Source organism: Hypanus sabinus, chromosome 9 (genome assembly GCF_030144855.1).
Source record: "Hypanus sabinus isolate sHypSab1 chromosome 9, sHypSab1.hap1, whole genome shotgun sequence".
NCBI lineage: Eukaryota > Metazoa > Chordata > Chondrichthyes > Myliobatiformes > Dasyatidae > Hypanus > Hypanus sabinus.
The window spans coordinates 159,491,935-159,518,291 of record NC_082714.1 but is presented as its reverse complement, the minus strand read 5'-3'; the positions used below and the strand labels follow the sequence as shown (position 1 = coordinate 159,518,291).

The following is a 26,357-nucleotide window of genomic DNA, read 5'->3' as shown; positions in this document are numbered from 1 at the left end:
GGACTCAACCTCACAATCTACCTCATTTTGACTTTGCACCTATTGTCTGCCTGCAACGCACTCTCTGTAACTGTATCACTTTATTCTGCAGTTACTGTTTTCCTCCCAACTCGAATAACCCCTCCTAAACCTGGTATTCAAAGTTATCTTTTAGTTTCTAATCTCTGGCATTTTTTATTTCTGGAGAAACACACACAAAACACTGGAGGAACTCAGCAGGTCAGGCAGCATCTAGGGAGGGAAATAAACAGTCGACATTTCAGGTCACGATGAGTTCTGATGAAGGTTCTAGTCCCGATATGTCAAGTGCTCATTCGTCTCCATAGACGCTGATTAACTTGCTGAGTTCCTCCAGCATTTCACACGTTGCTCTGGATTTCCAGCATGTGCAAAAAGTCTTGTGTTTTTTATTTCTGTTTCCCCAACCTCCATGAAGTACCAACATCTTAAACCCTCCTCTCCCTACAGCCCTCCAAATTTCCCAAGTCCAGGGCTCACAGGTTAGCTAGACCCCAGGAGTCACTTTGCTTTTCAGCAGAAGACTGTACTTCATTCTGGACCCAGGGTCAATATGACCACGTTCGACTGGAACTACCACAGGGCATCTGAAGGACATTTGATGCCACGGCTTAAAAAAGTGGGGGAAGAAACAGAAGGGAATAAAGATCTGAGCCTCCTGATAGCTAAACCAGGAGACCATTTCTACAAGTTCCGGATATCTTTCTGATCAGTTTCATTTACCAAGCCAAAACAAAGCAGTGCAGAACAAAATGTGCATATATACTTGCTCTTGTAATGACATTTATTTAGAAAAATTTCTGTAGCTTGGCAGTTAACTGCGGATTGAGACAAAACTAAAAATTCCCTGTCAGACTATGTAGGATAGAAAAGGTTTATGATATCACAGCTTTGAAGAAATCAGCGAGTTCTCCCTAGAACCCTGTCCTGAATTTTCCCCCAAATCAGTATCACTGAAACAAGTTATATGATTATTTTATATTTAGAGATACAGCAATGGAACAGGCCCTGCTGGCCAATGACCCGCACTGCCCAGCAACCCACCAATCCAACAATCTAACCCTAGCCTAATCACAGGACAACTGACAACGACCAATTAACCTACCACCCGGTATGCCTTTGGACTATGGGAGGAAACCAGAGCACCCAGAGGAAACCCATGCAGTCACAAGGAGAACGCACAAGCTTCCTACAGATTGTGCCGGAATTGAACTGCTGCTATAACACCATTATGCTAACCACTACACCACCATGCTGCCCCCAGGCTTATTACATAATAACAGATATACCACCATCTGTAAAGCATTTTGAGAAACCCTGCTGTCATAAAAGGGACTGCAAAGATGAAATTCTATTTCCCACTCTCTTTGCCTCCCCAAGAAAATCCCTTAGAGTTGAAATAAATGGCTATGATTTTAACATACTGAGATTCATAATAAAAAGTCTTCGACAAAACTGGAAACGCATCAGCAGATTGAGTATGAGAAGATTCAGTTACCCATATCGAACTGAAACAGAGCCAATGGTAGATGATTGTAAGTTTCACAGTACATCAGCGATAATTATGTTGGAACAGGAAGAGGACATTCAGCTCCCAGACTGTTTGCCAAATTAAATTGTAGTTACTCACTCTCTCCATGTAAATTGTGCAACAAGACTATAACCATTGTATGCTTTTGGAAGATAGACAAAGAATATCAAATTAGTGAATTTGGAAACAGACTCTCAGCCCTTGTCCTCACTGACTATGTAGCCCAGTCCCATCTGCCCACAACTGGCCCAAAGTCCTCTAAACCCCTCCCATCAATGTACTTGTCTAAGTGACTTTAAAAATGTTAATTTGTCAACTTAAAATGTCTCAACCACAATCTTTGACAGCTCATTCCAAATACACACCATCCTTTGTATGAAGAAGTAACCCCTGATGTCACTCTTAAATCTCTTGCCTCTGATTTTAAACCCATGCCCTCTTGGGAAAAGATGATGTGCTTTCACCTGTCTATGCCCCTCATGATTTTATCTACTTCCATCAAGTCACCCTTCTATTTCCTGTTCCACAGAATGAAGTCTTGGACTGAGTAACCCAGGTCCAGGCAAATCTTGGTAATCTTTTATGCACCCTTCCTAGTTTAATAATATCTTCCCAATAACAGGGTGATGAAAACCAAACAATACTCCCAAGTACAGCCTCACCAACGTCCTATATATCTGCAACATATTCTAACTCCTATAAATGTGCACAAAATGCTGGAGGAAAAAAGTACAGTTGATATTTCAGGCCGAGACCCTTTGGCAGAACCGGAGAAAAAAAGATGAGCTGCAGATTTTAATGATGGAGGGAGAGAAGAGAGAAGCACAAGGTGATAGGTGAAACCGGGAGGGTGAGGGTTGAAGTAAAGAGCCGGGAAGTTAATTGGTAAAAGAAATACAGGGCTGGAGAAGGGGGAGTTTGATAGGAGAGGAGAGAACAGAAGGCCATGAAAGAAAGAAAAGGAGCGAGGAGCACCAGAGGGTGATGATGGGCAGGTAAGGAGATAAGGTGAGAGAGGGAAAAGGGGGTGGGGAATGGTGAAGGAGAGGGGGAGGGCCATTACTGGAAGTTTGAGAAGTTGATGTTCGTGCCATCAGGTTGGAGGCTCCCCAGACAGAATGTAAGATGCTGTTTCTCCAACCTGTGTGTGGCCTCATTGCAACAGTGGAGGAGGCCACGGACCGACATCTGGGAATAGGAGGTGGAATTAAAATAGGTGGCCACTGGTAGGTCCTGCTTTTTCTGGTGGACAGAGCGTAGGGACTCAGTGAAGTGGTCTCCCAAACTACATCCGGTTTCACCAATATAAGGCGGGCCACACCAGGAGCACCAGACTCACAGACAAAGTGTCACCTCACCTGGAAGGACTGTTTGGGGCCCTGAATGGTGTTGAGGGAGGAGGTGTAGGGGCAGGTGTAGCACTTTTTCTACTTGCAAGGATAAGTGCCAGGAGGGAGATCAGTGGGGAGGGATGAATGGCTAAGGGAGTCACGCAAGGACCAATCCCTGCAGAAAAGTGAGGGGAGGGAAAGATGTGGTTGCTGGTGGGATCCCGTTGGAGAAGGTGGAAGTTCTGGAGAATTATGTGCTGGACATGGAAGTGGTGGAGTGGTAGGTGTTTAGTGCCAGGGTTGATGAAGCCCTATCTACCTGTAATACCACTTTCTGTGAACTATACACTTGCATTCCGAGCTCCCTCTGATCCCTAACACTCCCCAAGCCCTACCACTCACTGTACAAGTCTAACACTAAGGTTTGAGCTCCCAGAATTATCGTGATAGATGGTAGGTTGAGCCAGCTCGGGCTGGACGAGGATGAGAAGTGAAGTGATAGATATGTAACAAGGTGATAAGAGGCATAGACTGAGTGAACAGCCTGACTTTTATTCCAAGGTGGAAATGGCTAACATGAGGAGCATAATTTAAGGTGATTGAAGGAAAAAGTAGGAGTGATATCAGGGTTTTCTTTTTTAAAAACGCAAAGAGTAGTGGGTTCATGGAACGTGGTGTCAGGGCTGCTGGTAGAGTCAGATACTTAAGACATTTCAGAGACTCTTAGATAAGCACATGGATGATAGAAAAATGGAGGGCTATGTAGGAGGGAAGGGTTGAACTGAATTTAAGAGTAGGTTAAAAATTTGACAGATCATAGGCCTGTATTGTGTTGTAATGTTTTGTTTCAAATAAATTGCAATACATTATTACATTAATTACATTAATCTGTACGACAAAACTCCAACTCATCCAAATTCAAATTAAATCAGTATCAATTAAAGGATTCACATCTGCTTAGATTGTCTCTTTAATTGTGGGTGCAACCCCAACTAACTCAAGCCTCAGAGTGACAGTCTGAAGACCGGCCACACAACCAAAGCTCTAATTCTTCTAACCCAGAGGCAAGTATGCTGTACCGAGTCAAAGCGGCCTCCAAGATGAACCAAAACATGTAAGCAGAGACTCACCGAGTTCTCGTCATCATCCTGGTCTATGTCCCGCTGCTGTGCCTCTTTGTGCTTCAGTTTAATTTCCATCATGTCGTTGATCAGGTCCCGCAAGATTGACACAGGTTTGGCACTTTTAATGAATGGATGCTGAAAAATGATAAGGAAAATGAAAAATGTTTAAAAGAAATACCTCTAAATAATATCCACCAATCTGCTGTGTGATTGGTTGATGAGGCTCAGGTTGCTTTTGTTCCAATGCAAAACCAGACTATTGTTGGAGAGCAAGCACACTTCGATACTACCTACCCACCAACGTACAACGTCACCTATACATCAAAACATTTTTTTCAACATCAACCAATGAAGTCCAAAGGATATGCTGAGTGATGCCTGCAAATATCACCACAATTCCAGTGCCCACAACTTATAAACACTAACCCCATGGTTTTTTGGGGATATGGGAGGAAGCCAGAGCACTTAGAGCAGGAGTTCCCAACCACAGACCTCTCGGTTAATGTTTGGGGTCCACGGCATAAAAAAGGTTAGGGACCTCTGACTTAGAGGAATCCATGCAGTCATGGGGAGAACATATAAACTCCTTGCAGACAGCAGCGGGATTTGAACCCCAGATCAGTGGTGCTGTAAAACATTAGACAAGCCACTACACTACCATACCATTAAATATTATCCAAGTATCATTTAGCTCATCTTCAACAACACTCGGGCCCTGGTGCCAACTTCTGTTTGCCAACAATCCCGAGAGATGCCACAGGGTCGAGGTGGCGGGGCCTGGGCCTGAGGGGAAGGAATGACCAGCTGTTTAGCCAATTTACGCACCAGGCCAGATTGGAAAAGTCAGATACCGGCCGAATCGAGCGAGCGGGACCCAGGTCCAAAAAAAAAAGGAGTGACCTGAGGTTTGGCTGATTTAAGCGCTGGATTAGATTCAAAAGGTCAGGGTGTCGGCCTGAAGGTGAGGCACGGGCTAGTGTTCAGTTCGCTGCTCTGCAAGGTTTAATCATCTCGGTGCTGAATTGAGGCTGTGGCCTGCAGCTAATGAGCTCCTGGATTGGCTGCAGTTCTGAGTGTTACTTGCTTACTTTTATTGTTTGCATAATTTGATTTTTTTCAGCACACTGGGTATTTGACAGTCTTTTTTTAAATGGGTATAATTGAGGTTCTTTGTTTTGTGGCTGCCTAGAAGGAGATGAATCTCAAGGTTGCATATAAAATACATACTTTGATAATGGTATGTCTTGAGGCAAATTGGGGTGAATAAATGCCCAGGGTCTGACAAAGTGTTCTCTGGACCTTGTGGGAGGCAAGTGCAGAAACCACAGGGGCCCTAGCAGAGATAATTAAATCATCCTTAGCGACAGGTGAGGTACCAGAAGTATTAGTGTTGGCACATGGCCAAGTGGTTAAGGGGCTCGTCTAGTGATCTGAAGGTCGCTAGTTCGAGCATTGGCTGAGGCTGCGTGTGTGTCCTTCAGCAAGGCACTTAACCACACATTGCTCTGCAATGACACCGGTGCCAAGCCATATGGGTCCTATTGCCCTTCCCTTGGACAACATTGGTGGTGTGGAGAGGGGAGACTTGCAGCTTGGGCAACTGCGGGTCTTCCATATAAAACAAAACCTTGCCCAGGCTTGCGCCCTGGAAACTTTCCAAGGCGCAAATCCATGGTCTAGCAAGACTAACGGAGGCCTACATACCAGAGGATTGGAGGATAGCTAATGTGGCTCCGCTGTTTAAGGCTCTGAAACTAAACCAGGAAATTACAGGCTGGTGAGCCTGTTATTGGACAGTATTCTAAGGGACCAGTTATCTGTATTTGGATAGACATGGACTAATTAGGGATAGTCAGCTTGGCCTTGTGTGTGATTGGCACATACATATGCTGAGTATAAGCATACATATATGTATGTACATAAATAAGTAAGGCAAAAAGAGAGCAAAATTACTGAGATAATGTTCCTGAAACAATCAGAAATCTGATGACGGAGAACTGACACACTTCAGCTCCCAGCGACAGAAGGTTTCAAATGTAAAGTGCTGTATCATTGCTTCCTCAGCCTTACCCCTCTTTCTCAATAATTTCTCCCAGAAACGAAAACCATTTCCCTTCATACCCAGCCCCCAGTCCTTGATTGGTAAATTATTCGGAACATCAATTTCTGCAAAGTGTTTCATTACTGGAGGGTGGAACAATACTATTTGACCATTTCTGGTATTTCTTACTTCAATTAAGCAGTGCTCTTTCTTGAACTGTTCAGAGACTCCATGTCCTGTACTGCAGCCCGACATTTCAATCCAAAATGAATACTAGACTTATGTAACTAAAGAACTGGTAAACGCACAACCTCCTCTTCTACCAATGTCCTGGGCCCAGCACGTGGATGCAACGTAAGGATTGCACGACAACGTCTTTACTTTCTTAAGAGGTTAAGATTATCACTGAACACAGTAATAAATTTCTACAGGTATATAGTTGACTGGTTACATTGTGATCTGGTAGAGCAATTTGAATGCACAGGAAAGCAAGAAGCTGAAGAGAGTAGTGTTCTCAACCCAATATAACCCTCTCCATCATCGGTCGTATTTAAAGGTGTTGCCTTGAAAAGGCAACATCTATTATCAAAGCTCCCCGCCACCCAGGCTTCGTCATCTTCTCTCAAATACCATTCAGTATGAAACCCGAAGTCCCACATCAGCTTCAGGACCTATTACTTCCCTTCAACCATTCATTCCTTGAACCAACCAGTAAAACCCTGATCACAGCACTTTAGCAGCAACGTGACCACTATGGATTAAAACAGACTTTATTTTTTCTATCTAACTGTTTTCTTATAAAAAATCAGGGTGTTCATCATTAACGTGTTTTTGTGAATGCTATGTATATGTTGATAATACTGCTGTAAGCAAGTTTTTTATTGCACCTATGCCAATGACAAACTTGGGTTTTATTGCACCTATGCCAATGACAAACTCTAGTTTAGACAATTGTTTTTTTTCTGACTGAGATGTTGAGCAATGTTGAAGTTGAGGAGGACGAGAGTGAAGAACGTACGGGTTTTTAAGCATCATCTCCCCGCGTTTGGCCAACTTTCCTCTTCTTCTCTCTAGCTGCTGTCAGAGGAAAGTGCAGGAGCCTTGGGTTCCATGCTGCAAGGATTGATCGGCGAAGCTGTGGGGTATTTTGTGGTTCATGGTGCAGGTATTTCTTGATTCTAGTTACTTTTTGCTAGTTTTGAACAGTCTGATCAGGGCGATTAATACAGACTGGGGCACTTCAGTGAAGAATTGCTCTGTGTGCAGCCTGCAGTCGGCTAGCAGTGCGGCTTTAAACTGAACTAAACTGAATACTGCTGGACTCCCACTCTGATGTTTGATATTCTGTGCGTTGTTTGCGCAATTTGTTCTTTTTTCATACATTGGGTGCTCGTTGTTTTCTTGAACGGGTTTCATGTTGTTTCTTTGTTTTGTGGCTGCCTGTGGGAAGACGAATCTCAGAGATGTATTCTCTATACATACTTTGAAAATAAATGTACTTTGAATCTTTGAACAGCTTGTTGGTCCTTTTGCTGGAGAAGCCAGGGTGATTTGATAGAGATCTTAAAACTGGTAATTGGTTTATTATCATCACATGTACTGTGACAGTAAAATCTTTTAGTCTGCAAACCACTTTAAATGAAGCCTTTATATTTGAGTAGATATGAAGCCTTTCCTGATCTTGGGGTATCCTAAACTATTTTTACTGGTAAGTATATTTGAAATCTTGACACAAGGATACACCAACCATCTTGAACTGAGATTCTGTTAGCAGTGATGCCAGTGGCCAGACAGCAGAATGTGGTAATATTTGAAGGTTCACGGCAAGCCTCTCACATTCTCCATCCAGTTCAGGTGCATTCGGCAGTGGGAGATCATACTCAACTCAAGTGATCACACCACTACTATCTCCTTATGACTATGATTTTTATTTTATTTTGCAGTTCAGCCCACAGCAGTAAGTATACAGAGGGACTCATTTAAAGAAACTGCTTCTGAAGAACTAAGAAAACCACCTTATACCATCAGAAAACCTATTTTCTCCGATTCAGATTGATTATTTCTGACGGTGTACAGGGTGTTAGATCAGATCAAAGTTAGATTTGCTTTCATTCTGTTTTGGATCGATACTGGTGTGGCCATTTCTGCAAGTTGTTCAATAACAACGCAGTTAAGCTTGTCTAATCCATTGTTATCCATTTCATTCCAGATGATTCACTTCTAGAGGTCAAAATGTTGCTCAGTAATATCAGATTCCTCAAGTACTTGATTAGAATTCAAGCCACTGGTTACATAACGTAACCAGAGCAAACTTTCAACAGCAAGACGAGACAATACGTCTGGCAAGGCACATACACTGGTTTGCAATACAAGTGTGTCCCCCACCCTTTTCAAAGACAGAGCGTTCCTATGAACCTTTCTTAAGCCTAAATGGCGTGAAGCGAAGAACCACTATTCCAATTTATATGGGAAAAATTTTCTTAAAGCGAAAATCCTCTTTCTAATGTGAAAACAGGCTACTAATGTAGGTCTTTTGTAAAAGCGAAGTGGCATAAAGCAAACATCCGTAAAGCGGGGGATGCCATGTATCCCAAAAGGGTCAAGCAATTAACCACTGGAAATTGTTTCCAGCAAGAGCCGGAGATTTGGAGTGTGATTTTCATTCCTTCCTCCTCCTCAGGTAGTCCCTGGGGTGCCAAAGATGACTTGTTTTCACTCCACCTCTCTTCAATGCAAGTGCAAAGAGGGAGCAGCAGTTCTCAACTGACCTCAAAGTCTGGTCAGAAAAGGCAAGAAGATCCAAGAGAACGGGACAGAATCCTTACTTGTGTATTCTGATCATGGACACAGGCACTAAATTTTGTCCACATTCTTAACCCTTGGCACCCAGTGTCATTCAATTTGCTCTCAGTCACCCTTCCTTTCCTGTTACCATTCTAACGTTTGCCCATGGTCCTCCTCTACTCCCATGATGAGGATAAACCCAGGTTGGAGAAGCAACACCTCATAATCAGTCTAGGTTGCATGAATATCGATTTCTCTAATTTCCAGTAATTTCTCCCCCCTCCTCTACTCTTCCATTCCCCATTCTGGTTACCCTTCTCTTCTCCTCACCTCCCTTTGTTTTCTCTCCTTCCCTTTCTTCAGTCCACTGTCCTTGCCTATTAAATTCCTCCTCCTTCACCCCTTTACTTCTTCCACCATCTCACTTCATCCCCCTTGCCCCACAAACCTTTCCCTCACATGGTCTCACCTATCACCTTCTTATTCTGGCTTCTCTCCCCCACCCCCCCCAAAGTCCTGATGAAGGAATTCGGGCCAAAACGTTGATTGTTTATTCCTCTCCTCAGGTGCTGCCTCACCTGCTGTTCCTCCCGCGTTTTGCGTGTGTTCCTCTGGATTTCCGGCACCTGCAGAACCTCTAGTCATTTGATTTACCACATAAAACTGCGTACAGATCGAGTGCCAGCTATCCTTTTTCCGCTCTTCCTTGATTCCCCCTCCCTCTCAGCTCCTTCTTCCCACCCCTTTGTGGCTTCTCTCTCCATTCATGTGCACTCTTCTCCTGCATCTCTCCATCCCCCCACCTCCCACCAACTCCACCCTCCATGCCTGCAGGTGCTTGTCTTCTCCTCCCAAGCGAAGCAACCCACCCACCCACCTCTGCTCTTCCAATTCACCCTCTTCAAAGGGTCTTCCTATGAGACCCTTTTGCTGCTCTCTCCCTACTTCCAATCCTGGCAGCTCTATCCCACCCCCAACTCAAAACGTGCGCCCAGAACCCCAGAATTCTTCCAGAGACCCTCAGGAAATCTTTGGAGCACTAGGATGGATTGATTTCCCGTCTGATGGAGACAGACCCGTCCTGTGGGTAGTGCAAGTCTCTCACACAGCACCTAGTGTATAAAGAGACGTTACACCCACAGACTCTCTTCCTCCCAATTCAGAGGGCCGTCATCTCCCTTCTCCTACACCCTGGTTGGTGGGAGGAGGGGAAGGTGTGGGAGAGATCACTGCCTCTCTCTTCTCCTGACGCACAAAAACTGTTAAATCTTTCCTTCTCCAACTCAGGTGGCGGTGGGGATTGTAGGAGAGACCACTGTCTCTCTCGCTCTCTCTCCCTCCTCTCCTGACACACAGAGAATCTTGGCTCTATCCTCCTCCAGCTCTCCCATGGGAGAGAGAATGCTATCTCTCTCCTCTCCCAACTGACAGGACATCAGCTCCCACCTCATGGGGAATGCCATCTGTCTCCTTCCCCAACTCGAGGGCAACCATCTCCCTCTCTCCCCCCTCTTCCAGTGTCATGTCACTATTGATCCTTTTCAACCCAGGAGTTTTCAACCTATGACTCCCTCATATTCCACTTCAACTCAGGTCCTGTCCTCTCCAAAATAAAACTTCAGTCACCACTACGTGAGGTGAATAATCTGTTGCGGAGATACTGTGGCATTCCAAGCTTCTTACGTTAAGAACCACAGTGAGTATAATCTCCATGCTGAAACATCTAATCACACCAGTCACACCATGTTTTCTTCTTCTTGGATCCAGCAGACACAACAAAGAATTCCTTTTCTACAAAAACCTTGAGGAAGTGTAACAGATTGCTCCCGAAAGGACTTGTATACAATTCAAACGCAGCTTTGCAGGGGTAAGCTGGTACGTATCTCTCCAACATATCCCAAGATAAATGACAAACTATCTGAACAAAATATATAGCTAGTATAATAATCGATCATAACGTACATGTCCTTATTCGGTCCAGTCCTGTCTAAGATCACCCCTTACCTCTACTGTCACCCAGTGTACTTCAGTCATATTCCTATACAACTTCACTTTAATGTCTTCCTGCAGCTCCTGCTTACACCCAGCGATCCTTTAGCAAAAACCTCTGGGACACTCCCGTCCCTGGGTTACAAGCGCCTGACCTACAGATATCCCTCCATACCAACAAGCCTCCATAATATTATTATATTCATAAGTGTAATACTGTGCCCTCGTTCCTATGAACAGCACAGTTTCCCCTCCCTCCCTCATTCCATGTTTAGTCATTGTTCTTTACGATTTTTGCATACATTTCATGGACTCTTGAATCTCACTTGATTTGATTTTTCAGAGTTAACTGGGAAAAAGAAAATTATACTACTAAAAAGAGAATTAAAAGCGCTGAGTACTAACAGAACAAGAATCAATAGTCTTTAAACTCTGCCATCCATCACCACCAATGTCACCAGTGTACTGGAGTCATCTGAGGTTTACTGTATCATATTTCCTGCTGTAACATCAACAGTATCCAATAAATATTATAATTCCTGTTAGCATTATCATATTCCATTAGCACAACACCAGGATTTGGCTGAATATCATGCTTCAGACTGTGATGTTTGCAGTACTGGTTAAATTAACCCTCAGGTACTGACTGGCTTGTGGAACATGCATTGCCCAGATTAAACTTTTCTAGTGGCCGTGGTCACATTCAGTTTGCACGTACCTGTAGGAGCTGTGTAGCAGCAGCTCTTTGCTCTGGGTTTTTAACTAAACACTGCTTCACGAAATCTGTAAATTCATCTGACCAGAGTTCTGGTTTCCGGAATGTTGGTGGTGGGTTTGTTGGAATCATGAAAATAGCCTGCAGAAAAGGGAAATACATTGTTTCAGCTCGCTTTTAGATAAATCGTTAAATCTTCCTTGAATAAAAAATAAACACCATCATATGGCATCAAAGCTTAATTAGATTATTTGACCCATGGAATCTGCTCCACCGTTCAACCATAGCCAAGTTATTTCCCCCTCAAATATTCTCCTTCCTTCCCCTCCCCCAATGACCTCTGATGCCCTTGTTAATCAAGAACCCATCAACTTCCACTTTAAATATACCCAATAACTTGGCCTCCATTGTTGTGTGGCAATGAATTCCACAGTTTCACCTCCTGCTGACTATAGAATTTCCTCCTCATCTCCATTTTAAAGAGATGTCTCTTTATTTTGAGGCTGTGCCCTCAGATCCTAGACTTTCCTACTAATGGAAACATCCCCTCCATGTCCACTCTATTCAGGCCTTACAGAAGACCTAAGCATCAGCTTTCCATTTTGTAATCAATTTCACTTCTACAATTACTAACACATTGAAAAATCAATTTAATGAAGTCAATTGAAGCTCTGGGTACTATGGGAATTCATGGTGCAGTTTTCTACAGCACAGGATCCCTGTTTGCTAGATAGCAACTTAATTCCAGAAAATAAAACCTCCTGTACACTTAATAGCACCATAACTGCAGGAAAACTCAAAGCCAATGAACACTGAGGCTAGGCACCATATGAAGTAAACTCCAACTTGATGGAAAATGTTAGATTGGGCTGTCGAAGTGTTATTTTTCTAGTAGTTTAACTTTCTTATGCTTGTTTGTATTTTTATATAATTACCTATATATGTGTAATTATTTGGTGAATTTTACAGTAATTATGATACAGTTGCTTCTGAATTTTCAGAAAACAGAGGTTCCCAACCTTTTTTATGTTAAGGACCAATACCATTACCATATAACAATTACAGCACGGAAACAGGCCACCTCGACCCATCTAGTCCATGCCAAACACTTACTCTCACCTGGGACATTAGTCCCACTGACCTGCACTCAGCCCATAACCCTCCATTCCTTTCCTGTCCATATACCTATCCAACTTTTTTTTTAAATGACAATAACGAACCTGCCTCCACCACTTCTACTTCCAATCAAAAATCTCAACCCTGGGTCCAGTCCTATCCTTCTCCATAATTATATAGAAACTAATGGCATTGTGATCACTGGACCCAAAATGCTCCCCAACACATACGTCCGTCACCTGACCTATCTCATTCCCTAACAGGAGATCTAGTTGGTACCTCTACGTATTGCTGCAAAAAAACTACCCTGCACACATTTTACAAACTCCAAACCATCCAGCCCTTTTACAGAATGGGCTTCCCACTCTATGTGTAGAAAATTAAAATCTCCCACAATCACAGCCTTGTGCTTACTACAAATATCTGCTATCTCCTTACAAATTTGCTCCTCCAAATCTTGCTCCCCATTAGGTGGTCTATAATGGTGGTTTGGGTATTTGATCATCCACAATATTCTGCGTGGGAATTTAAACTGGAGGTGGCAGTGTTTTTTTTTAACGAGATCGAGTTGCAAGCTCGACATCAACGCAGCATGGATGGTACGGGAGTCACTGGATCAACATCAACCTGGCACTGGAGAGGTCTATCACTGGATCAAACTCGGGAAACTCCATTCTCCAGCCCAGCATTGATCTCACTGCGCCACCAGCCAACAGGAACAGTGAGGGGGGGTCAGGGTGAATCTTACTAAGAAAAATTTAAGCCAAATACAAAGTTAAACACTCAACACAGTATCAACGGCAACAACTTAAAATGGTGGACGGCATCCTCCTTCCTCAGTTCGTAAGTATGAGATGTCCGTAAGTCGGATGTTCATAACTCGGGGACTACCTATATTTTTAATGTGCCCATGGTCTGTTTTTTTTAATCAATTATGCTATTGTTTGCACTGTTGTAACTATGTGGTTTTGTGTAGGTCTTGTAGCTTTAGTTTTTGGTTTGTTGGGTGGTAGAGTTGGTCTCCTGACATGGTGTGTCTGGGTAGTCGTCTTTCCGGGGAACGCGCTAAGATGGTAGCACGATATTAATACGCAGCAGCCTGTCCGGACTCTGGATTTGGGGATTGCCACACGTTATGTGGATTTTCTGGTGTAGTCTGTGATACCATTCTGGAGGAACGCTGTTTCATTTTTTTTTAACTACATTGCAGTTGTGGTTTCTAAATGACAATCAACCAAAATTCAATTCAATTCAATCTGAAGACACCATGAGAACGGCCCAGGCAAAGGATTCTGAGGTACCAGAGGATTGGAGGATAGCCAATGTTGTTGCACTATTTAAGAGAGGCTCTAAAAATAAACCAGGAAATTATAGGCCAGTGAGACTGACATCAGTAGTGAGAAATTATTGGAGTGTATACTAAGGGATCAGATATATGAATATATGGATAGACACGCACTGATTAGGGATAGTCGGCATGGCTTTGTGAATGGTAGGTCTTTTTCGAAGAGGTTACCAGGAAATTAGATAATGGCAAAGTAGAGGATGTTGGCTAGATGGCTTTTAGCAAGGCATTTGACAAGGTCCCACATGAGAGGTTGGTCAAGAAGGTTCAGTCACTCATCATTTAATACAAGGTGGTTAATTGGATTAGACGTTAGTTTTGTGGGAGAAGCCAGTGAGTGGTAGTAGATAGTTGCCTCTCTGACTGGAGGCCTGTGACTAGCGGTGTGCAGCAGGGATTGGCACTAGGTCCGTTGTCATCGATATCAACGATCAGGATGATAATGTGGTTAACTGATCAGCAAATTTGCAGATGACACCAAGATTGGGGGTGTAGTGGACAGCAAGGAAGACAATCCGAGCTTGCAGTGGGATCTCAACCAGCTGGAAAAATGGGCTAAAAATGCCAGATGGAATTTAATGCAGACAAGTGCAGGACCATATAGGGTAGGTTTCACACAGCCCCAGTTGGGATATTGTGGGCTTAAGAAGAATAAGAAATGCTAAGACTATTAAGAGGAAAAAGCTTGTGCTGCACACAGGAAAAACTCAAATAATTGTTATTTCTAAGCAATATTAACATCCAAATTTACTGTATAGTAATGTAATATAATGAAGTTGGTAGTTAATTTGCACACAGCCAAGTCATGGGAGATCACCAGGAGAACTCCTTGGCTCATCTTTGAATAAGCTGATCCATCTCATCATATGCCCCCGAGAGCAGAGACTGGTTTTCTCTTTAAACTCTCTTCAAAAAGACAGCAAATTTGATAATTCAACATTTAAAATGCTGCACAGAACCAGGGCACAAACTTGTAGCTCAAGATTCAAGATTCCATTACAGTGAAATGTGTCATTTGCGTAAACAACCCACACCCGAGGATGTGCTGTGGACAGCCTGCAGATATTGCCACACGCTCCAGTGCTAACACAACATGCCCACAATGCTTGGCAGAACAACAATAAGCATAAAACAACAGCAGAAAGCAAGCCCATTCCTCCCTCTCACCCTTGCACACTGAGTCTGTTAAAGGCAGGGCAGGCCTCCAGCCAAGATGTTTAGCAATATACTGCAGAGTAGGCCCTTCTGGCCCTTTGTACCCTGCCACCCCATCAACCTTAGACAAACCCAATTAACCCTAACCTAACCATGGGACAATTTAAAATGACCAATTAACCTACTTGGGTGGTGAGGTGGAGATATGAATCCCTGAAGAGTATTGATAATGGCTGGGGTCATTTTAGAGACACTGCCCAGAAGAAGGCAATGGCAAACCACTTCTGAAGAAATATTTTCCAAGAACCGTCATGGTCATAGACCATGATCACCCATGTCATACACAACACGGCACAAAATGATGAATTAACTTACCCAGTACATCTTTGGACTGTAGGAGAAAACTGCAGCACTTGGGGTAAACCCGCACATTCCACGGGGAGAACATACAGAGACTCTTTATCGACCAGCTCTGGCATTGCCACCCTGAGCTACGTTAGCACTGCACTAACCACTACACTACTGTGATGCCCTAATAACTGACAAACACCAGCTGGTGCTGTGTCTAAAACAACACACAAAATGCTGAAAGAACTCAGCAGGTCAGGCAGCGTCTATGGAAAAGAACGAGCAGTCGACATTTCAGGCCAAGACCATTCTTCAGGACTTGTAGACAGTGCTGTGTCTACCTCAGAATTCTTACATTGTAGTTTCCCTTTTTGCTTTGAAAGAGTTCTCCAACAGACACATCCCTCATTTTATTAGTTACATTTTAGATTATTTAATGTAATATGCAAGTGGATGCCCTCTTGAAGAGCTATTTGTTTACTGGTACAGGATGGGAGTTGTAACTTCGCTGGTTCTTTCCAACTGTTACAATCAAGGTCAGGTGCAAAGTCCCAAGTTCAACTGGAGCTAAATTAAACAGCAGAATCGGCTTAACTGGCCTTAAGCAGGGTCTTGGCCTGAAACATCGTCTGTTTATTATTCTCCATAGGTGCTGCCTGGTCTGAGTTCCTTCAGCATTTTGTGTGTGTTATTCTGGATTTCCAAACATCAGCAGAATCTACTGTGTTTATGCTGAGTGTTCCCTTCCCATTTTAAACATTCTCAGCGCTAAAGCCACCAGTTATTTTTCTTCCAAATGTAGAAACACATACTATGATCCTTTCCAAAAGCTAAGGTGGTAATGTGAACTCGTGCATAGAATGAGGCATGAATGCCTTTGAAATGTCTAGCTTTTCTTCTCCTTACCCTCATTGGATGAATGTCCGCGTACGGGGGCTTCCCTTCAGCCATCTCTATCGCTGAAATCCCCAATGACCAGATGTCCGCCACGCAATTGTAACCGATTTCCTGGATCACTTCGGGTGCCATCCAGAATGGAGTCCCAATCACTGTGTTCCTCTTGGCCATTGTATCCTAAAAGCATACACACAAGTTATTCAAAGGAGCCTCCAAGTGGGCTGTCAGTGCTTTACCAGTCCAATGCATAAATTTGAGATCAGTATGCAGCAGGCCCCTGAGATGTGTATTTTTTCTTTAAATCCAATTTGAGATCATACTTTTCCCTGTTCTTTTCAACTCACCATACACATAATGCTGGAGGAACTCAGCAAGTCAGGCAGTGCCTACAGAGGGAAATAAAGAGCCAGGATTTCGAGCCAAAACCCTTCATCAGGACCTCTCCATTTGTTCCTTCCACAGATGCTGCCTGACCTGCTGAGTTTCTCCAGCATTTTGTGTGTGTTGCTCTGTTCTTTTCAATCCATTTCCTTTTTGAAATATACCACTGAATCCTCTCACTCCAATCCCACCGCCATCCCCCAAGCACTGCATTCAGATTGCAGTGTTTAAGCAGGAGCCAGAGGCCAGTACACAACACCTCTGCATTACACACAACTGCGACATAGCAACATCGTGATTTGGGAAAAATAACCAACATTCTAATTCAAAATTAGAACCAACGAGGAATATGGTAAATTGGTTTGTCGTTGTTACACGTACTGAGGTACAGTGAAAAGCTCCTCCTGCGTACTGTTCCTACATATCTATTCATTACAGCAGTGCACTGAGGCACAACAAGGGAAAGTAAAAACAGAATGGAGAATAAAGTGTTACAATTACAGAGAAAGCGCAGGCAATAAGGTGCAAGGTGAATTGCGGTCAAGGTGCAAATTATCTTAAGATCTTCAACCACACGTTAAACACATTTAAACGCTCATCGCTATTTATAGTGGGGTATTATTTCAGCTTTCTCCATCCAATGCCCCACCTCCAACACACTGACGTTGGCAATACTGTCAATAACCCTTCTCTAATGATGTAAATAAGGTTGTAAGAGTACAGAAAAAATTAGAAGGATGTTGCTGGGACTGCAGGACCTGGAGTGAATAGATGGGACTTTATTCCTTGGAACGTAGAAGACTGAGAGGAGATTTGACAGAGGTATACAAAATTATGAGGGGTATAGATGGGGCTAATGCGAACAGGGTTTTTCCACTGAGCTTGAGTGGGATTACAACTAGAGGTCATGGGTTAAGGGTGAAAGGTGAGAATTTTAAAGTGACCATGACGGGAAACTTCTTCACTCAGAGGGTCATGAGAGTGTGCAATGAGCTGCCAGCACAACAGTGCATGTGAACTCGATTTCAACATTTAAGGGAGGTTTTGACAGGTACATGGATGGGAGGGGTATGGAGAACTATGGTCCAGGTGCAGGTCGACAGAAGGCAGTTTACATGATTTAGCACAGGCTAGGTGGGCCAAAGGGCCTGTTTCTGTGCTGTACTTTTCTATGATGGTATTGAATGCAGCTAACTTAAAGAATCTAGTTCAGCAACACTCTAATAAAGGCCAAATGGAGTAAACTGGTAAAGAACTAAATGTCCAAAAAGAGAACAGAAGGCTAGTGGATTTACAATATTCACAGGCTATATCATTTTACTATGAAATGTGTCAGCGAAGACCATGGCTCCAACAGGTCACCTTCTATTCCCTACATCACGACACTATGAGCCAACAGCTAGGTAAAGGAAACACATCGGACCTTTGCCTTCAATGGCAGTGCTCTATGATTAAGACAGAAGAAACTGTGGCTAATAATTATTATTCTCCATTTGTCCCCAGTGTGAAGCATGGAAATTGTAACTGTGGAAGCTTTGGGAAACCCACATTTATTCCTTCAAGCACAATATACTCTCAAATGTTTTCTCACAGGGCTCACTGTCCATTACTCAACAGAGGTATCAGCCCCAGATACGCTGTCCTGATAACATGGTGTTATGGTGTCCCAAAAGACACAGGAACAGAATCAGGCCATTCGGCCCAGCAAATCTGCTCCACCATTTCAACATGGATTATTTATTATTCCTGCTCAACCCCATTCTTCTACCTTCTCCCCATAACCTTTGACACTCTGCCTAATCAAGAACGTATCCACTCCGTTTTAAATTTACCCAAAGTCTTTGCCTACACTGTTGCCTCTGGCAATGAATTCCAGATATTCACCTCCCTCTGGCAGAAGAAATTCCTCCTCACCTCAGTTCTAAAGAGATGTCCTTTTATTTTGAGGCTGTGCCCTCAGATCCTAGACTCTCCAATGAATTGCAACATCCTCTCCACATCCACTCTTAGTCTTTCAATATTCAGTAAGTTTCAATGAGATTCCCCCCATTAGTCTAAACTCAACTGCACGCAGGCCCAGAGCTCTTAACCACTCCTCAAACATTAACCCTTTCATTCCCAGAATCATTCTCGCGAATTTCATCTGGACCCTCTCCAACGCCAGCACATTCTTTCTTAGATAAAGGGACACAGAAAGATTACTTATTCTGTGCTTGCTCTGGCTCTTCCAGTTACATCCTACTTTTTCAGATGGGGGGGTGGGGGTATATTCTTAAAAAAAGCAAAAAGCCATGTCTTTCAGGCATGAAGTTAGAAAGCACTTCACATGCTGAGCTTCATGAAGTGCTGGAAATAGATTCCACAAACAGCAATCGCTGCTAAATCAAATGACAATTGTGAGCTTCGGGGTAATATTATTGATTTCTGTAAATTATTCCAGGACAAAGCTGTGGAATTTAAATATGGAACAACAGCTTAATGAATGGTGTGGTTAGCTCAAAATGACAGTCTCCTTGCTTGAACATCTCACTCAATACATCTAAAAATGGTTTCTACTACTATATCTCAGACTTAAAGTTTATTTTAGTATATTAAAATATTCCTTTTATATTTTGCCAATAGATTTTTGTTAAGATATTCTCTAAAACTGAAGATATTCACTTAGAAGCTACTTTCTGTAGCTAATAAAGTGCCCACTGAGTGTATATCCACGGTCTTCTGCTGCTATAGCCCATTCACTTCAAGATTCGACATGTTGTGCGTTCAGAGATCGTCTTCTGTACATCACTGTTGGTAAAGTCTGTCCCGAGCCTTATAGGCTCATCAGGCAAGTGCTTATCCCCGTTTCCGTGGCGTAAAGCGAGACGAGACCCCCCCCCCCCCCAGATAGGACGCCAGTCTATCACGAGGTTAACCCCCAGCATTTTGCCGGTACCCATTTTCAGCTGGGTGGCCTGGAACAATGTGTGGTTAAGTGCCTTGCTCAAGGAAACAACACGCTGCCTCGGCTGGGACTCGAACTCACAACCTTCAAGTCAAGTCAAGTCAACTTTTATTGTCATTTCGACCATAACTGCTAGTACAGTGCATAGTAAAAATGAGACAATGTTTTTCAGGACCATGGTTTACATGCAACAGTACAAAAACTAGACTGAACTATGTAAAAAAACAACACCGAGAAAGCTATACTAGACTACAGACCTACACTGGACTGCATAAAGTGCACAAAAACAGTGCAGGCATTACAATAAATAATAAACAGGACAATATGGCAGTAAGGTGTCAGTCCAGGCTCTGGGTATTGAGGAGTCTGATAGCTTGGGGGAAGAAACTGTTACATAGTCTGGTCGTGAGAGCCCGAATGCTTCGGAGCCTTTTCCCAGACGGCAGGAGGGAGAAGAGTTTGTATGAGGGGTGCATGGGGTCATTCATAATGCTGTTTCCTTTGCAGATGCAGCATGTAGTCTAAGTGCCCAAGATGGCGGGAAGAGAGACCCTGATGATCTTCTCAGCTGATCTCACTATCCGCTGCAGGGTCTTGCAATCCGAGATGGTGCAATTTCCGAACCAGGCAGTGATGCAGCTGCTCAGGATGCTCTCAATACAACCCCTGTAGAATGTGATGAGGATGGGGGGTGGGAGATGGACTTTCCTCAGCCTTCGCAAAAAGTAGAGACGCTGCTGGGCTTTCTTTGCTATGGAGCTGGTGTTGAGGGACCAGTTGAGATTCTCCGTCAGGTGAGCACTTGGTGCTCTTTACGATCTTTACCGAGGAGCCGTCGATGTTCAGCAGGAAGTGGTCGCTCCGTGCCCTCCTGAAGTCAACAACCATCTCTTTTGTTCACATTAAGAGACAGGTTGTTGGCTCTGCACCAGTCCGTTAGCCGCTGAACCTCCTCTCTGTAAGCTGACTCGTCGTTCTTGCTGATGAGACCCACCACGGTCGTGTCATCGGCGAACTTGATGATATGGTTCGAGCTGTGTGTTGCAGCACAGTTGTGGGTCAGCAGAGCGAACAGAAGTGGACTGAGCTAGTCCAACGCCTTAACCACTTGGCCACGTGCCACACTACATCACTATTGTAACACGTGGTTATTTGAGTTACTGTCACCTTCTTGTCACCTTGAACCAGGCTGGCCATTCTCCTCTGACCTCTCTCACTAACTAGGCATTTTTGCCCACAGAAATGTTGCTCACTGGAAATTTCTTGTTTATCACACCACCCTCTGTAAATTCCAGAGACTGCTGTCCATGAAAATCCCAGGAGGTCAGCAGTTTCTGAGATACTCAAACCCCCCCCCCATCTGGCACCAACAATCCTTCCACAGTCAGAGTCACTCAGATCACATTTCTTCCCAATTCTGATGTTTGATCTGAACAACAACTGAACCTCTGGACCATGTCTGCATGCTTTTCTGCATTGAGTTGCTGCCACATGATTGGCTGATTAGATATCTGCATTAAAGAGGTGTACAAGTGTACCTAATAAAGTGACCACTGAGTGTAATCCATTATAAGAGTCATTCAGCTTCTGGGGGACCACTGGTCTTTGGCGATAACTTACAGTAAGCTGACCCGCAACTCCAAAATCCGCCAGTTTAGCATGCCCCTCGTTGTTCAGCAAGATGTTTCCAGCTTTGATGTCCCTGTGGATCTTTCTCATGAAGTGTAGATATTCCAACCCTTTTAACGTGGATTGTAAGATTGTGGCAATCTCATCCTCTGTTAGCTGAAGAAAAGGAAACAAATCTGAGTTAAAATGTAGTCTCTTAAAAACATTTTGAAGAGTGCATTTCTAAATAACTGCCACTGGGAAAATATCACACTGTCTGATATAATGGTAGCCACTTTTCCTCACCGAGATTCCCCAACTCAATTAATTGGAGTCTAATAGATGATTGTGGATTTAAGGATGAAGCAGGCTGACTACTGCCTACTACACATCAATGGCTCCTCTGTGGATAGTCAGGAGCACCAGGTTTCTGGCTTGCAGATGCTCTCACCCGGTTCCATCAGCACCTTTAGAAAAGTAAGCCCAGCAACACCTCCACCATCCATCCACAATCACTTTGACCTCCTACTTTCAGTCAGAAATAGTAATACTGTGTATATTTAACTATACATCTACAGAACGCGTCTATCTGTTAATATTACTTTATGTGCCATACGTGATGTATGTACTGTATGTTGCACCTTGGTCCTTAAGGAAAGTTGTTTCATTTAGCTGTATACATGCATTTGGTTGAATGATGAAAAAAACTTGAGATGAATTAACTATGTACCCAAATGACTACATGCTCTCTCAAGATGTGTTCTCCATTCATATCTAATTGGTACTCAAATCTGGAAAGATCTTGCATTTTAATAGCATCTATTATGACCATTGGACATGCTGGAGCATTTCACTGTCATTCTGTGGAACACCATCGTTATCGTTAAGGAAAAGCACAGCTGCCACTTTGCGCTAGTTCTAATCAGTTTGTATAAATTCCTTTCAGAACTTGCAATGTTAATGCTTACAAACACCAGTTTTCTGCACAAAACAGCCAAAACATTATCTTGCAATTTGCTTTGCCTCAATTAGAACAACCAAAGGCAAGTGTGTTTAATGCCGTCAAAAAGGTTTCATCATGCTTCAATTTAGCTAACAGCAACCACCTAAAATTATTCCATTTCCTTTTCCTACAATATAATCTTCTAAAACCCACTGCTAATAGGAACTTTATCAGTCAGGGTATTAATTATGGGGGTGGTAGGGTGGAGATATGTCTCCACCAAAAGGAGGTGTAGCAACTGTTTGGCGCTTCCCCCCCACCCCCCAATCAGCAGGAGGTGGATGGTCGTATGAGCAGCCGGTGCATTTCACAAGTTCTGGTTCTGTGACCACTGAAGAGTATTGATAATGGCTGCAGTCACCTGTCTTGTAAAGTCACTGCCCAGAAGAAGGCAATGGCAAACCACTTCTATAGAAAAATTTGCCAAGAACAATCATAGTCATGGAAAGACCATGATGTCATACGACACGGCAGCTACAACAATGCACCAAAATAAAAACATTAATTGTCACAAACACGCAGAATCAATCACAAGCTACGGGAAGAGAACAAGAGCTCTAGGGAAGAATCATCGATCCAAATGTTAACCATAATTTATTTTCCACAGAATCTGTTTGACTGAAAAGCACTTCCAGCAGTTTCTGCTTCTCAGATTTCCTGCATCTATAGTTCTTTACTTTTCAATAATGCACCAAGATTCCTGGCACTCTGGAAAATATACATGATATTCCGGCTAATACTTCATAACCATATAACCATATAACAATCACAGCACGGAAACAGGCCATCGCGGCCCTCCTAGTCCGTGCCGAACTCTTAATCTCACCTAGTCCCACCTCAGCCCATAACCCTCCACTCCTTTCCTGTCCATATACTTATCCAATTTTACCTTAAATGACACAACTGAACTGGCCTCTACTACTTCTACAGGAAGCTCATTCCACACAGCTATCACTCTCTAAGTAAAGAAATACCCCCTCGTGTTTCCCTTAAACTTCTGCCCCCTAACTCTCAAATCATGTCCTCTCGTTTGAATCTCCCCTACTCTCAATGGAAACAGCCTATTCACGTCAACTCTATCTATCCCTCTCAAAATTTTAAATACCTCGATCAAATCCCCCCTCAACCTTCTACGCTCCAATGAATAGAGATCTAACTTGTTCAACCTTGCTCTGTAACTTAAGTGCTGAAACCCAGGTAACATCCTAGTAAATCGTCTCTGCACTCTCTCTAATTTATTGATATCTTTCCTATAATTCGGTGACCAGAACTGTACACAATATTCCAAATTTGGCCTTACCAATGCCTTGTACAATTTTAACATTACATCCCAACTTCTGTACTCAATGCTCTGATTTACAAAGGCCAGCGTTCCAAAAGCCCTCTTCACCACCCTATCTACATGAGACTCCACCTTCAGGGAACTATGTACTGTTATTCCTAGATCTCTCTGTTCCTCTGCATTCCTCAATGCCCTACCATTTACCCTGTATGTTCTATTTGGATTATTCCTGCCAAAATGTAGAACCTCACACTTCTCAGCATTAAACTCCATCTGCCAACGTTCAGCCCATTCTTCTAACTGGCATAAATCTCCCTGCAAGCTTAGAAAACCCACCTCACTATCCACAACACCTCCTATCTTAGTATCATCGGCATACTTACTAATCCAATTTACCACCCCATCATCCAGATCATTTATGTATATTACAAACAACATTGGGCCCAAAACAGATCCCTGAGGCACCCTGTTAGTCACCGGCCTCCAACCCGATAAACAATTATCCACCACTACTCTCTGGCATCTCCCATCTAGCCACTGTTGAATCCATTTTATTACTCCAGCATTAATACCTAACGACTGAACCTTCTTAACTAACCTTCCATGTGGAACTTTGTCAAAGGCCTTGCAGAAGTCCATATAGACTACATCCACTGCCTTACCCTCGTGAACATTCCTCGTAACTTCTTCAAAAAATTCAATAAGGTTTGTCAAACATGACCTTCCATGCACAAATCCATGCTGGCTACTCCTAATCAGATCCCGTCTATCCAGATAATTATAAATATTATCTCTAAGAATACTTTCCATTAATTTACCCACCACTGATGTCAAACTGACAGGTCTATAATTGCTAGGCTTACTTCTAGAACCCTTTTTAAACAATGGAACCATATGAGCAATACGCCAATCCTCTGGCACAATCCCCGTTTCTAATGACATCTGAAAGATCTCCGTCAGAGCTCCTGCTATCTCTACACAAGCTTCTCTCAAGGTCCTGGGGAATATCCTGTCAGGACCCGGAGATTTATCCACTTTTAAATTTCTTAAAAGCGCCAGTACTTCCACCTCTTTAATTGTCATAGGTTCCATAACTTCCTAACTTGTTTCCCACACCTTACACAATTCAATATCCTTCTCCTTAGTGAATACCGAAGAGAAGAAATGGTTCAAAATCTCCCATCTCCCTCGGCTCCACACATAGCTAACCACCCTGATTCTCTAAGGGACCAATTTTATCCCTCACTATCCTCTTGCTTTTAATATAACTGTAGAAATCTTTTGGATTTACTTTCACCTTATTTGCCAAACCAACCTCGTATCTTCTTTTAGCTTTTCTAATCTCTTTCTTAAGATTCCTTTTACATTCTTTATACTCCTCGAGCAATTCCTTTACTCCATGCTGCCTATATCTATTGTAGACATCCCTCTTTTTCTGAACCAAGTTTCTAATATCCTTTGAAAACCATGGTGCTTTCAAACCTTTAACCTTTCCTTTCAACCTAACATAAAGATTCTGTACCCTCATAATTTCACCCTTAAATGACCTCCATTTCTCTATTACATCCTTCCCATAAAACAACTTGACCCAATCCACTCTCTCCAAATCCCTTCGCATCTCCTCAAAGTTAGCCTTTCTCCAATCAAAAATCTCAACTCTAGGTCCAGTCCTGTCCTTCTCCATAATTATATTGAAGCTAATGCTATTGTGATCACTGGACCCGAAGTGTTCCCCAACACATACATCTGTCAGCTGACCTATCGCATTCCCTAACAGGAGATCCAACACTGCCCCATCTCTAGTCGGTACTTCTATGTATTGTTGCAAAAAACTATCCTGCACACATTTCACAAACTCTAAACCATCCAGCCCTTTTACAGAATGAGCTTCCCAATCTACGTGTGGAAAATTAAAATCTCCCACAATCACCAGCTTGTGTTTACTACAAATATCTGCTATCTCCTTACCCATTTGCTCTTCCAACTCACGTTCCCCATTAGATGGCCTATAAAACACTCCTATCAGTGTTACTACACCTTTCCCATTCCTCAATTCCACCCAAATAGCCTCCCTAGAGGAGATCTCTAATCTATCCTTCCAAAGCACCGCCATAAGATTTTCTCGGACAAGCAATGCAACACCTCCTCCTCTGGCCCCTCCTACTCTATCACACCTGAAGCAACTAAATCCAGGAATATTTAGTTGCCAATCACACCCTTCCTGCAACCATGTTTCACTAATATCATAACATCATAATTCCAGGTAGCAATCCACGCTTTAAGCTCATCCACCTTTCTTACAATGCTCCTAGCATTAAAACAGATACATTTAAGATACTCTCCACCTCCTCCTCTCTTTTCATCCCTAACAATGCATTCAAATTTATTATCCTTTTCTTTCTTCTCCCCTATATCTTCGGGCTGAGCGCATCCCTTCTCCATCACCTGCCTTTCCTCCCTCACACACAGTCTACTTACTTGCTCTACTGGTGAACTATCCTCCTCTCCCATAGTTTCCTCAAATTGATTCCTGCCCCCCCCCCCCACCATCTTACTAGTTTAAAGTCTGCCCTGTAGCCCTAGCAAACCTCCCCGCTAGGATATTGGTCCCCCCAGGATTCAGGATTAATCATATAGATTAAAGAATAAAGATTACATTTATTTGTCACATGTACATTGAAACACACGGTGAAATGTGTCATTTCCATTATTTTTTGTGATGTGCTGGGGCAGTCCATAGGTATT

The 26,357-nt window shown here is 43.1% G+C and overlaps 1 protein-coding gene across 3 annotated transcripts in view; it reads right to left on the bottom strand.

Annotated features, from left to right (window-relative positions):
- The window catches only part of LOC132399972 (serine/threonine-protein kinase 3/4), a 331,476-nt gene that overhangs the window by 239,024 nt on the left and 66,095 nt on the right, over positions 1-26,357 (bottom strand). For all 3 annotated transcript variants that reach the window (XM_059980968.1, XM_059980970.1, XM_059980969.1), the window contains exons 5-8: positions 21,340-21,504; positions 16,404-16,571; positions 11,537-11,674; positions 4,011-4,139 (exon numbers count right to left, since the gene is read on the bottom strand). In XM_059980968.1, coding sequence (XP_059836951.1) covers positions 4,011-4,139; positions 11,537-11,674; positions 16,404-16,571; positions 21,340-21,504 — 600 coding nt within the window. The remainder of the gene's footprint in view (positions 1-4,010; positions 4,140-11,536; positions 11,675-16,403; positions 16,572-21,339; positions 21,505-26,357) is intronic.